Source organism: Strigops habroptila, chromosome 8 (genome assembly GCF_004027225.2).
Source record: "Strigops habroptila isolate Jane chromosome 8, bStrHab1.2.pri, whole genome shotgun sequence".
Lineage (NCBI taxonomy): Eukaryota > Metazoa > Chordata > Aves > Psittaciformes > Psittacidae > Strigops > Strigops habroptila.
In genome coordinates, this window is record NC_044284.2 from 4,764,417 (window position 1) to 4,778,166 (window position 13,750).

The window sequence follows — 13,750 nt, forward strand, 5'->3', positions numbered from 1 at the left end:
TAACTAAATGATTCTACTGGTTTCTGCAAGAAGCCATGATACTGAGAAGCCCGTGGATAAAAGAACACAGAAAGAAAATGGATATGGCCACCCAAAATCAAATACTGCCTTAACACACACAATTCCCACTGAAGTTTATGGGACATGAGGACACGGCAGTGAGGCAGAACTTGATCCACTGCTGTTGGCCCTGCACAACTTCAAATAAATGAATCACAGCATCAGTTATTAATAAATTGATATATACTTTATTATGCACAAGAGACTAAGATGACATGACACTGTGGTTATCAAAACTGTACAACTATGCATTTCCACAAGTCTCTGAAATACTGAATGTAATATGAAATACAAATGGGGTGTTCAGACTGGCCACAGGAATTAGCAAGTAATATTTCTCCCATTCTTTGATTTAAAAAACATCTGGCATTTGGATCCTACAGAAATGTACTTATTGAATTCAAACATGAGAATATTGTGTTTAAAAATGGTAGGAACATGGCAGCAAAGATCTGATAACGCAATGATCATCCATACAAATGACAAACAACAACAGGGCACAACAGTCACCTCACACGAAGGGCTGTCAGCACAACCAACAGTACAGTCTTCTTGTGAAGCATGAGGTAGATATGCGTAACAGAAGGAACAGTACATACAGGAGAAAAATGGTTACAAAAGGGCAGGGGGAAGGTTACAATCATCAGCATCTACAAACATTTCGCAAAATCCATTTCCATGTGGAAAATGCTACAAAAATAGCCTAACACAGAAAGATGTGACTTCTCAAAACATGAATATAGTAATGTCCAAATCCAAATGCTGTAAAAGGTTAGAGTTAGTGATTAGACGACGCATGACACAACGAGCAGTCTACTTTGGAGTTTAAGTATGCTACCAATAGCTTTTACAGACAAAAGGTGTCCCTTTTAAGCCCAATCCTCCCATTCCTATATAAGAAGTTCCTTCGCAGTCAATTCCGCCACGCTGAAGTTTACCCCCGAGCCCGTCCCCCTGAAGCCCTGCTTTAAAGCCTCCGCTGGGGCAGGATCACCTCGCTGCCCTTCCAGCGTGGCGAGACCAGGTCTGACAGAGGTGGGAGCCAGCGGCTTTGCAATTACACATTCACCACACACAGAAACTTGCTGTAGAGACAAATGGCTGCAATAAAAGTAGAGCTTATAGGTGGATCAGTACTCTGAACCGCAGGCAGCTACCAGCTGCTGGGAAGTACTATCCATTTTTGTTATAAAGCTATTAACTGGGAATGCCCGGGTTTGGTTCTCTCTCTCTCTCTTCATTGAAGCAGAAATGGCTGTTCCATCTGCTAATTACACATGGTTTTGGTAACCTCCAATAGACAATTAATTCAGTTTGATTAAAATGTCTGAATTAAACAGCTGAGTACACCAAGTTCAGTTAATTTAAATTGTATTTCAAATAGAAGGTAACAAATTGAATCTTTGATCCTTATATATTTTTGGTTTATCCAACGGTAAATATAAATCTGTAAATTATTTTAAAATTAGAGTAAATTTTTAATAAAAAACATTAATAATGCAGCATGTTTCTCTCAAAAATATACAATTATCTATTTTACATAAAAGTTTTCAACCTGTCCATCCCAACAACCAAATCCAATACTTCCTATGAGAAACTACTTAATAAAATATCTGAGGGAGGAAAGGGTTAAAACAGAGAAAAGAATTTACAAGATATATAAATTTCACAGTAATTGAAATTAAACATTTCATATAGAGTAACTTACATTTATCTAAAACATTTAAATATCTTTATACAGAAATTTAATGTAGTAAAATATAGCTATGATTGAACTTAAAGACTCTAGTCTTCTTTGAAGACATCTTTAAAGACTTTACACATAGAATATGCTTATACAATACATTCTGCTGAAGGTTAGGCAAAGCGCTTTCTTCTCAACCACACAGGAGGCACATTCATCCTCCCAACACCTCGTAACAGAGCCAATCCTGCAGACCCTTACGCATGGGAATAACTACACTTACATGACATCCTGCTGATGGTATCAGTACAGCACATTGGCCTGGTAACATAAAACACTTCTGGTACGGGCAGCTCTCTACACTGACTATCTGCAAGGACTCCGAGAAGAGCCATAGCATGTAGAGTTGAGCATGTGCTTGTACCAGCAAGGACAAGGCGTGTAGTTACTCGTATGCATAAATGTTTGCAGGATTAGTAACAGATTTGATTTAAAATGAGTAATATTCCACCTGATCCTGGGCACTTACATCTATTGCACATCTTGTACTTTGACCATCCTGGCATCAGCAAGGCACAAGTGTAGAATCAGCAAAAGAAATCTGCAGCTCAGACTTCAGAGCAGACTATCACTCTAGTGTAATGAATTCCCTTCTCCTCTTGCAGAACACAGGTAACCTTCGCTACAATTAAAGAAGGTTACTGATCTCATTTTTAGGAGGAAAATGATGCTTGTTTTTCTTCAGAAGGAGAAGGATCAGTAGAACACATTACAATTACAAAGTGGCAACATAACAGTCAAACAATTACACATTAAAAGTGTCTTTTTTCATTTGGCATTGATTTGGAGGACAAGATATGGCAATGACACTAAAAAAATACTGTGACAATTAGTACCTTTCTGCCATTTCCATATTCCAACACTACTTTGGGACTATCCAATTGCAATGTTCATACAACAGTTTGACATAAACAACTGCACAACTATCTTAAGAGAATAGCTTCACTTTGATACGCAGTATTCTGCACAAACAGGTTGTACTGTACATTCTTTGTGCCCTCAAAACCATCTCTTATTTCAAAGGGAAATTTGGGATAGTTAAAGGATTAGAACTAAATCACCTTTTTTATCTCCTCTATCTACCTATTATAAACTGAAGAGACAGGTGGTTTTTATTTTTTATATATATATATATATATGCATTGTATATTTTATGTAAGGAAGGAACACTAAGCTAATTTCCCAATTGTCATAGTGGTAAGTTAGGCTCTGTATACCTAGGTATACATCTCTTTGCATAAAGACATTGCCATTAAAGGTACACACATCTATGTTAGTGCACAAGACCATTATTTGTCTTAATGTTTGTGTGTGCCTGGATTTGGTATAGTATATTAAAAAAATCTGTTATTAAAGAGCTTTGGCCCAGAGAACAAGAAAGGGAATGTTAGAGTGTGCTCTTCTCCAATTAGCAAACCAATACATAGTAGAACAAAAATACCTGGAACAAACCTGAAGCTGCAAACACAAAGGGAAGGCAAATGAGATGCTGGAGCTGTAAGCTGAACAAAACAAAGGTTACTCAAAAGTAGCTAAACATAGCTGAAGTAATAGAATGTTATTAACCAAAGAGATCTGACCTTGAGGCTTTCTTGCTTAGACAGGTAAAAAACCTTTGACCTAAGATTATCTTTCTTTTGCTTACCTTGTGTAGTGATAGGACAAGGGGTAACAGCTTTAAGCTGAAAGAGGGTAGATTTAGATAAGATATTAGGAGTAAGTTCTTTACTGTGAGGGTGGTGAGGTCCTGGCACAAGTTGTCCAGAGAAGCTTTGGCTGCCCCATCCCTGGCAGTGTTCAAGGCCAGGTTGGATGGGGCTTGGAGCAACTTGGTCAAGTGGAAGGGGTCCCTGCCTGTGGCAGGGGGTTGGAATTAGATGATATTTAAGGTCCCTTCCAACCCAAACTGTTCTATGATTTTATGATTGAACTCCCTTAACACCTCATGTCAATGAGAAGGCTTAGGGAAAGAAAAAGGTCATACAGACAAAGCAGCATTTTCCCAAACTGGCATAGATTTCACATTGAGGGCCCACAGACCCCTAGAACAGGTTGCAGTACTGTAAAATTAGTAGCTTTGTCACATGTAGCACAACATGCTATAGAAGATCCAACAGGCTGTGTTTACCCACACATTGTGTGCACATATACACACACATTCACACACACAGTGGCTTCCCCAGAAGAAAATCAGTCTTTTTTTTGTTTTTGTAGAAAAATCCCTCTTTTTTTTTCTTTCCCAAAAGCAATCCTTTGAACTTTAAAAAGCTGATGTCCACATACAGTCCTTTGAACCTATGCCCTCCTTTGTGGATCCGCAGCGTTAGGTGGCACTGCTGCTGGAGCAGGGGGTGCTCTGCGTGCTGCCGATGCTGTGCGCTGCACTGCTGTTCTCGGAGGCTGGCGGGGATGTGGGGACCTGCTGCCTTCCCGTGGTTTCTCCTGAGGGAAAGGGGAGACAAACAGTGGGGTTGGGAGAAGGAAAAAGGAAAATGTTAGCTGTCATGAAAAACAATACTCCGTTCCTCTCCAGTCTTCCTCTTCTGGTGGTTTGTGTTGCCAAGCAATGAATATCTATCTTGGGTGACAGACCTCAGAGTACTGCTGAAAATCTTACTAGACTTTGACACCTGAGCATCGCACATGGGGAAAACAATACTGCTGTTTTCTTAAGCATTTTAAAAGCAGCTGATGGAAACTGCCAAGATAGACACTGTCTATCTTCTGTTGTCAGCTGTCACTCAAATGGGTCCCGTTACATGACTCTGACCTCTTTGCAGTTTTGCTGTTTCATGGAAAAAGGCCAATGAAATGTAGGCTTTAGTTTTAATGTCAGCTTACAGAGTAGCACACTTAGTGAAAGTGGAGCTGAAGACAATGTTCTTCAATCAGCTGGATACCACATACTCTGAGATACAGCCAGTTTTCTTTGTGCAGAAAAACAACAGTCTATCCTGCAAGCTTGACTTGATTTACTCCAAATATGACATGCAGGAAGTTCCCCTATAGCTACCACAGTATGTGCAGTACTTAGAACCTGAAGTGAGAAGAAGTCTCACCATGTCTTGTTAATTGTTTGCTGATGGTGAATTAAAAGCTCTTTGTTTCTTAGATTGCCAAATCAAGCACTAGTTAAAGCCATATTTATGGCTTCTTATAAAACCTAGATTTTTGTCTGCTCACCTCACACCTCTCTGGCACCTGTGGCTGGGATCCTATGAAAAAAGTCCATCCTCTAGGACGGAAGTAAAAATTATGTGAACGCTCAACAGCTCACGAAGAGACCATGTAGGAAACCACAACTGTGGCATTTTTAAAGTTATAGTGCTCAAATCCGCAACCTTAGCGATACTAAAATAGTCTCTTCAAAACAGATGGCAAGAGTAAGTTTGTATGACATGCACCATAGCTGCCCCCTCCCTTGAGCTCCTCTCTCAGGCTGTGAAGCTGTGATCTCAGCACAGTAACATGGGCAGACTGCTGCTGCTTGAGCTGCAGACCAACCATGGCAGCCAGCACCAGCAAAGGAGCAAGATGGAAATGTTTTGCTGGATCATGGGCAGGAATGACTGGGAAAAATCAAAGGCTGGTACATCTCCTGCCTCATAAGTTCATAATGACACAGATCTCCTGCTTTACGTTGCCCTGATGCCACAGGCCAGTTCTGCAGAGCCCAATTTTTCTTCCCCGGTCAGGATTTGGTAAAGCTCCCATTCGCCGGTGATTGCTTCAGTGCCAGGTTGAAGGCTGGAGGCACAGCCTGCATCCAGAGGGTTACAGAGCAGGGACGAGCCAGCTTCCTCCCCCAGGAGCTGCTCTGGCACATCCCCATGCCCTGTGTGCTGCTGCCCAGCTGCCAGAGCCCGGAGCTCCTCCGGAATGCGGCCGCGGAGGAAGTGTTCCTTTAACACTTTGTGTGTCGGGCCAGAAGATGTCCTTCTGCAGGCTGCTCAGTGTTCAGAGGTCTGCTGCAAACGAGGGAGCTCTGAGGATTTCTCACAGCAGAGGTTGCAAGTGAACTTTGTAATGGAAACCAGCAGGTTTGCTGCTAGCTTGCACCACAGCTGTAAGTGCACATAAGGCCCCACCACGCACAGCTCTTGCCTTACACCCCACTGGCTTAGGAATGGGGAGGAAAGAGGGGATGGGACAGTACAGTAGAACAACAAACTAAACCACTAAACCACATCGCCCAGGAGACCAATGAAATGCTTAAAAAGAGGGTGAGGATCTCACTCTTGAATTCAGCACTCAGCCCAGCATTTACTCTCGTGAGCAGATTTTGATTCTCTTTTTCCCAGTGTAAGAAATAACTATGTAGCTCATTCACGAGCAGCAGATTTCTGCTGCAGGTCAGAATCTACCCTCAGTTGTCAGTAAATAAACTCAGTTTCAGCTCTAATTTGCATTGGATATGGCTTTGCAACCCATCAGAAGAAACTGTACCAAATCAATGCCTGTGTTACCGTGCTGTAAAAGCTTTCATAAGCCTTGTTTGGGTATCTTCCCCTTGCAACTCGCTCCCTTCTCCTCCAGTTGTTTGTGTACAAGTCTTCCTTCCTTTTGTACTACAGGATATATTTACAAAGGCAGTGATAAGCAAACTCCCTTTCATTAAAGCAAAACAAGCAAACACAAACATGAGCAAACAGCGAGGCAGCGAACCCTACCCCGGCAGCAGGAGGAGAAGCCGCGATGGCCGTGCAGAGGAGCCGCAGCTCCCCCGGCAGGGCCCCTGCCAGCCCTCCCTGCAGCTCCGCTGTCACCCATTTTACAAACCACATGGTTACACACAGCTCTGCGTCAGCCTCGGCATGGCAATACAATCCGCATGCTTTTAGCCATAAATTCACTTATAAGCTAAACACATGTTGGTTTTGTTTGATGGCAGAGCGACAAGCGCAGTGCTGGGGTCCCTGTGCGAGCCCAGCGGCTCGCTCTACTCCTCCCCAGCTCCTCTGGAAAGCATCTTAGGAGGCACCTTCCCTTTGGTTTGGGATAGGAACCCCCTTCCCTCTGCTGTAATTCAATTGCCTCTGCAGCACCTCATCTCTAGAGCACAATCAGCAACTCTGATACACCAAACGATCATTTGTCAAACAATAACAATAACAAATTCTCAATGTCCTCAAGTTAAAAACAATCCAAATCACAGTGACGTTATGAAGACAGTCTAACAACCACATCTGGACTGGCTGACTTTTCCTGCATTTTATTTCCTCAACACCTAGCTAATCTGTAGTGAAGCTTTTTTAAAGAATATTCATGAAAAGGATGTAAAGAAATGTAAACTATCACTGCAAAGGCATTCCCCATCTGCCTTTTTTGTGTAAACAGCTTCACGTATCTTATATTGCTGAACCAGGACTGCTCAAAATGGACATGCCTCATCTATTGACAGTAAACAAGCTTTTACCCATCTGAATGCGACAACATGCACTTTATTATTCACACTTAGGAAAGCTGCCAGTTGTACTCCCTGTCCAGGAAGTCTGAATGTTTGCTTTTCTATCTCCATTTGCCAAATATAATTGGTTGCTATGTCAGTTTATTTTAAATCAGATCCATAAAAAAGGGAGCAGTGGGGGAGGAGGGACGCTTTTAACTTTGCAGATTTTGGAACATTTTACCCTCTATACTTGCAACACTGCCTGGAGAAGGAAAAACACACTTTCTAAGAGAATGAAGCCACTGATGTTCTCTGTAACACAGTTTACGTGGTTTAGCAGTCTCAGTAACAAATCAGACATGCACATGTCCCTTCCTAAACATAGTCAATTATCTCTAAGATAGATATTACCTTGACAGATATTTATCTGGTTACATTTTGAAAGGTTTCTGCATCCATCCACACTGCAATGTTTTTGCTTCTTCCTAAGACAGCCAGGTAAATTGGGTTAATTTTGACAAATCTCTGCTACTTTCCCTTTGTTTGTGCGTCCTCTCTGGGCAGGACCAACACCGCTGTGGAAAGCTTTCAGCCACCTTCCATTCCTTTAACTGACTGGAGAAAGAATGAAAAGTATGGAGTCCTTTTGCAGAGCAGTTAGCTAAAATTCCTCCTCTTTTGCTACAATCCTCCCCTCTCTCTTCCCCTACTACCTGTGTATCTTAGGACATCTGTACTCCATGATTAATTGTTTCAGAAAGTCTGGAATATTCTAAAGCACAATTCTGATGCTTTGGCAGAAATCATCCATGACTAAAAGCAGCAAGAGCCCTACATAAAAAACTCCTCAACATAAGAATCCTCTATCAATATCTGGGGATGAAATTCCACTTATTTTGTAGTTCTCTTCTGCTGTCAATTGTTTGAGGTTTAAAGTTAACAGGCTACCAAGATGAACAAACCAGCTCATTTATGTAAAGCTTTCTCCGTGCTAGAATGAGTCTGACAGTAGTGAAATAGTGATAAAAGCCTTTTGCTGTATTTCATACAGCACTATAGCAACAAAAATACCTTTCTTCAGACAGTCCCAGCTGCCATTCTCCACCAGCAGTAGCTTTGTCCATGCTCTTGAGTATCAGCAAAATACTCCTTTAGAATGAACTCCTGTGTTCCAACTTTTGGTCTGAAGTGTGTGTTAGAAACCCAGTGCTACTTGCAACAAAAGATAAGATTTCAGAGCACAATTCAGCAATGCATGAACTCTCTAATGGCAGAAGACAGCCACTCTGTAGATGAAATTTAGATTATCTTCCTCCTCCCTTCCCCCTTATTTTAATAAAGGCCTGCAGCCAGCTCTAAAATGTTTCCATTGCAGCTGGATTATCTTGTCTGCCACAGCAGTTGGCCTTTAAGAGACCGTCCCTGCCAGAGCCTTCACTGCACACTGCTGCAAATTGTGCTTTGGAGATAGAAGATAGTATGCACAGAAGAATGATGTGCACAGAACATAGGTTCACTTTCACAACCCTTTGAAAATCTGAACCAGATATTCCTAGGTATTTTTAATCATTTCTGTGAATCTCTGATGAGTTACAATGTCCCCTTCCTTTCTTTTCTTCTCATTTATTACTTTTTGTCAGGCCTTTTTCTTCTCTTATTTTCATCTCTCAAACACAAAGGCAGAGCAGCTGCCCTCTCCACTACTTGTATGCAGTCACTATCATGTACTTTGTTAATGTAATTCTTTTAATGGGATTGGTCCAAGTCCTATTGTTCCTGAAGGATTTATCATGTTGGCTTCCCAGTGATCCTTGACTACTGACACACAACATGTGTCTATAGATAGTTCTATATGTGAACAGAGACAGAACTCCCACAAATGCAGGACCAATTATATTAATTTAACAATGCTTAATTTTATGTTAATAAAGGCTACTTACTTGGAAATTACCTTCTTAACTGACACACTTACTCATTGAAATTGCATTTACTTTTCTTCCACAACGTTTCAGTAGTATATGAGGCAGAATTATACTATTTAGATATATTATCACAACCTTTAAATTTTCCATGTCTCAATTCCAAACAAGCTTCATGCACAGCTGATGCATTGAGAAGTATTAAATTGCTTACACGAAGCTCTTGTACTGCCAAGTAGAAAAAAAACACACAGGTTTTGGGTTTTTTCCAAATTAGCATAAGCTCCTGGGCCATAATATTTACAGAAGCTCTGACCAACAGGGCTGGATTCTCACTCCTAAATAGCTACCATGAGGTTTTAGATGCTGAAAAACCCTGTGGTGAGCTACAGGAGAACTCCAGTGCCCCAGAGCTACATAGGTTTGAAGTAACTGACTTCGTTTTCCCCACCTCCCAGAGATCTTGGTAGGGTCTTGTCAGGTCAGAAGTGGAAGCAGCTGGGAGTCCAGCAGGCTGCAGGGATCCTGAGATACCCCCTAATGCACAAGCATCCAAGATTAGATGTTGCAAATCAGTGTCCATCAGTGTCCAGTCTTTGTCTGTACCACCTTGCAGACTTCATACAACAGAAAGCTCCCAAAACTCCCTCTTCTTCCAATACAGTATTGTGTTTCTGCTTAGTATGGAAAAAAATTCTTAGAAGATACTGAAAAACTGTCTATGCATAAAGGCTGCACCAATTCAGGCACATTCCTGGTTATATGGTTGGACACAATTAAGTGAGACTTAATTGTGAGACCCATGACTTCTATCAATTTAATGGCACAGTTGAAGAATGGAGGAATAAATAATTGGGGCAAAATTTCTGTGCAATCAAGGCCCAGGAAACATTTTCAAGTCCAGTCACATTCAGAATATATCTATGTAAATAACACATTCTCTCAGCCATCTGGCTCACTCCTATACTGATCACATCCCATTCCCAGCCACACCAACCTAATGTAGTAAATGCAAGAAATTTTTTAAGGAGGAATATGGGAACCAAAAGCGATCCATTAACTGAAATGTTAACTAATTCTGAAATACAGAGATGCTACTAATGTTTATGCACAAAGAATACTCAGTTTTACTCATGTGCCAGGTGAGTTTTCAAGATCTGCATTTAAAATCATTTCAGCAAATTTCCAATCATGTTCATAACACATAACACGATTCCCTCCCTTTAGGGAAGGGCGGGTTTCCATCTGCTGATACGCACCAACAGGCTCATGGGAGGAGGTGCTGGAAACACCCTAGAAAGAGCAGAGAGCAAGAAACAAAGCCCAGGATAGCCTCTGCCAGGTGGGAAGAAAGGGAATGAGGACCAGGAGGAGTCCACACCGCATTTCCTGCAGCATGATGTGCACTGAGGTCTGTGGGAGCCCTCACCCTTACCTGTGCGAGAGTAGATGAACCAGAGTGCTCCTGTCAGCAGGGCGCCGATCACAAACGCCGCGAAGGCAATGCCCACCACAGTCAGCGTGTCCAGCCCGTAGAACACAGCTGCAAAGGTAAACACACATTATAGGGACTTCTTACATTCCGTGGCAAACACTGGCTTACAGAACTCATCCTTACAGTTTCATGGGAAAGTCTTTTAAAAATTCAAAGTTAATTAAGCACTATTTTAAGGAAGCTGATTTGCATCAAGGAAATAAAAGTGATGCCTTCAGACGCTGGCGTCAGTCCAAGCAACTGTTCCACATCACAAAGGAAAACCCCAGCTCAGCACACCCAAATCTGGAAAATGTTGCAAAATTAAGCATTTTCAGTTGGCATTAATAACCTGCCTTCAAAGAAATATCCACTTATCTTACAAATGTATTCCAAAAGGGCTGAGATTTTTGGTAAAAGATGCTTTTCATTTAAATGCCCTAATACTCAAGCAAACTTTCCCCTACATCTCCTGCAACTTCAGTCTGAGATCTAGGTGGGGAACGGAACTGCTGTTAAGAGGAAAGAGATGCCAGCAAAAAGTCAGCGAAAACATAAATAGAAACAATTGTTTTTCACATTTGGCAACGCTTTCAATAACTGAAATTAATTCCAGAACACAAAAATAGAACCACACACACACACGCAAATAACATTCTAGGGGAGAGGCCCTTCTGCAGTGCCATTTCCAGGGTAACAGCATCTGGTTCCTGCATGTATTGCCCCCCAGTATTAACCAGCTAAACAGAGAAACTTGGCTTTTGTGATTTTCTTTTTGGGGATTAGAAATACTTCAAGAAATAACCATCACTTATAGTGATCATTTGGGGGAATTTCTTCTCACAAAATTGATTTCTAGTTTCACTATTTTTAATGTCTCCCAGTATACAAAATGGTTTAGGCCAGTGATTGCCAGTGATTAACATTTTACTAAGCTGGCCAGGAAATGAGCTGACTGGATCTTCTCAATAGTATCCTTCAGTGGAATTTCAGTTCTCAAAACACAACCAACACCCTCACTTTACATGTTCCTGCATCCAGCAGATGTCCCTATGGACATCCCCCAGCCCAACAACTCCTGACATCCTGAGGGCCATTTGGCAAATGTCTTCTCCAGCAGTTCCTATTGGCAAGGGCCTTCAGGACCCATTTCTGGGTGCCTGTGACCAAGTTTGCAGATGCAATAGCTGACCGACAGTAGCTTAGAAGGTTTTTTCTCCCATTTCTTCTATGATTCCTTTGGACACCTCTGATCGTTTTAAATGCAAACAAAAAAGGCTCTCCTCAACTCAACTGCTTTTTCCAGAGGGCACCAACCAGTGTCCTCTCCTCTTAGGAGGAAGCTTAGTGGAGTGGAGAAAGTCACACGGAGGTTGAAGTGGCAGAAGCATAATTTCCCATTCCCCTTGCTATTTTGAGCAAATTTAGTCCCAAAGACATAGGGACAGGAGCAGAGGAAAAAAAAACCAACCTTCTTTGCACTTCCTCTTCTCTATTCATTCTTGATTTTGGCTACAAACCATCTTCACCTTCCTGTTTACTATTGTCTTCTAGTGCTGCTTCTCTCCTTTTATTCCCTTCCTATTGACCCTGATTAATTCACTACGTCAAGACAATAGAAAACCCAAAGAATTTAACCCATATCCAGCCAGTGATCTCATCTCCAGCATGACCTGTAAGTGCTGGTGCCAGAGTAACTGGGGATGTGGCCAGCTGCTTGGAGTCCAGTAAGGCTTGGAGTACAACACAGGAGCTCTATAGCATGGCAATGCTGCTGAAACGCTGGTATAGGGAAGCAGTGAAGGGGGAAATAACAAACACATTTCAGCAAATGCATTTATTAAGGCTGAGACTCTGAATGGTGTTTTCCCAGATTTGATTTGTACATACACAAAAGGTCACAGCCCTTCTCTCTAAACGCTGATGGGAATCTCTCAATCAGCAATACAATCGGAATTCTGTCCTGTCCCAGAACTTCACACACACACACACACACACACAGAAAGCTTTAAGATAATTTTCTTTGTTGATCTAATACTCTCTAGATAAAAGGCTTAAAAGAGATTGATTTAAGAGTTACTTACGTGGCTGTCTCACATTTGGCTTTGGAAGGGAAGAATCTAATTAAAAGAAAAAACCCAACACAAAGCATTAATCAGAGTTGCACATACAGCCTACAAACTATGCAAGTAACCTTCAGGACCTGATCTGACATAAACACATTAACTATAACTTTTACAAACCAGGAACTTCAGCCCAAATTCAATAATCTTGCTCAGCTCAGAAGAATTCTGTTCATATATTGATCATTCCTTGGAGGAACATATCTATAGTACAGTTCATGCATCATATATTTTGCTGGCACATGCACTGCAACCTTTCCCACCCAGATGTCACCAGGTCTGACGTGCAGTAACTCTGGTTATCCCTATGTGGAGCTCTTAAAGAGCACAGATTGCAAAGACTGGTTTTAAGGCGATTACATTCGAGTATTCACTAATCACGAACATGAGATATCCGCATGCTAAATCACAGAAGTTAAATTCAATCAAACACTGGCTATCACAACTGAAGAAAACTCAGTGTTATGGCATGATACACACTGCTTTGTCCAAATTGCATGAATATGTGTTGATTCACAGAGTTTCCTGAGTCCGTCCTTGGTATTCTGCCTTAGAAGTTTGGTGATATAATGATATATAAGAAATAAACGATCATAGCTATTATATCAAAGCTATTATTCTTGGCAAGAATATCAAATATCATCATCATTATCAGCATGCAACAGAAAGAGACAAGTAAACATATGCTTAAAAACGAAGAATTTTCCCTTCTTTTGATAACTGGCTTCTCTTATCTTTCTCCAAATATGCCACCTCAAGCAGAAGAGCCAGAGATTCTGGCTTCAGCCCCAAGGACCTGTTTGGTTAGCTGCAGTTTGTTTTTGGATTGCCCAGTAACCTAAGGGGCTCATTTAAATTCTGGCCTATCTGAGTGTGTTCAGTGCAACAGCTGTAAAAGGATTTGGTGAGAGAGTGTCCCAATACTTGTTGTTGTATCTTTAGCAACTGAAAAAAAAGGAGTTGTTTAACTGCTATGTAAACACAGCAGCTCAAAAATACTGCAAATTAATATGTTAAATTATTCTTAAACCAAGACCATGC

General features: G+C 41.4%; 1 protein-coding gene across 4 annotated transcripts in view; it reads right to left on the reverse strand.

The window, feature by feature from the left end:
- Positions 1-225: 225 nt before the first annotated feature.
- TGFBR3 (transforming growth factor beta receptor 3) overlaps positions 226-13,750 on the reverse strand; it is a 120,164-nt gene continuing 106,639 nt past the window's right edge. For 2 of the 4 annotated variants that reach the window (XM_030494304.1, XM_030494305.1), the window contains exons 15-16: positions 12,671-12,706; positions 9,804-10,655 (exon numbers count right to left, since the gene is read on the reverse strand). In XM_030494304.1, the coding sequence (XP_030350164.1) occupies positions 10,336-10,655; positions 12,671-12,706 (356 nt within the window). In that variant the 3' untranslated portion in view covers positions 9,804-10,335. Of the gene's footprint in view, positions 4,247-9,802; positions 10,656-12,670; positions 12,707-13,750 lie in introns of those variants that run through there. The other 2 variants (XM_030494307.2, XM_030494306.1) reach the window with 2 other exon arrangements.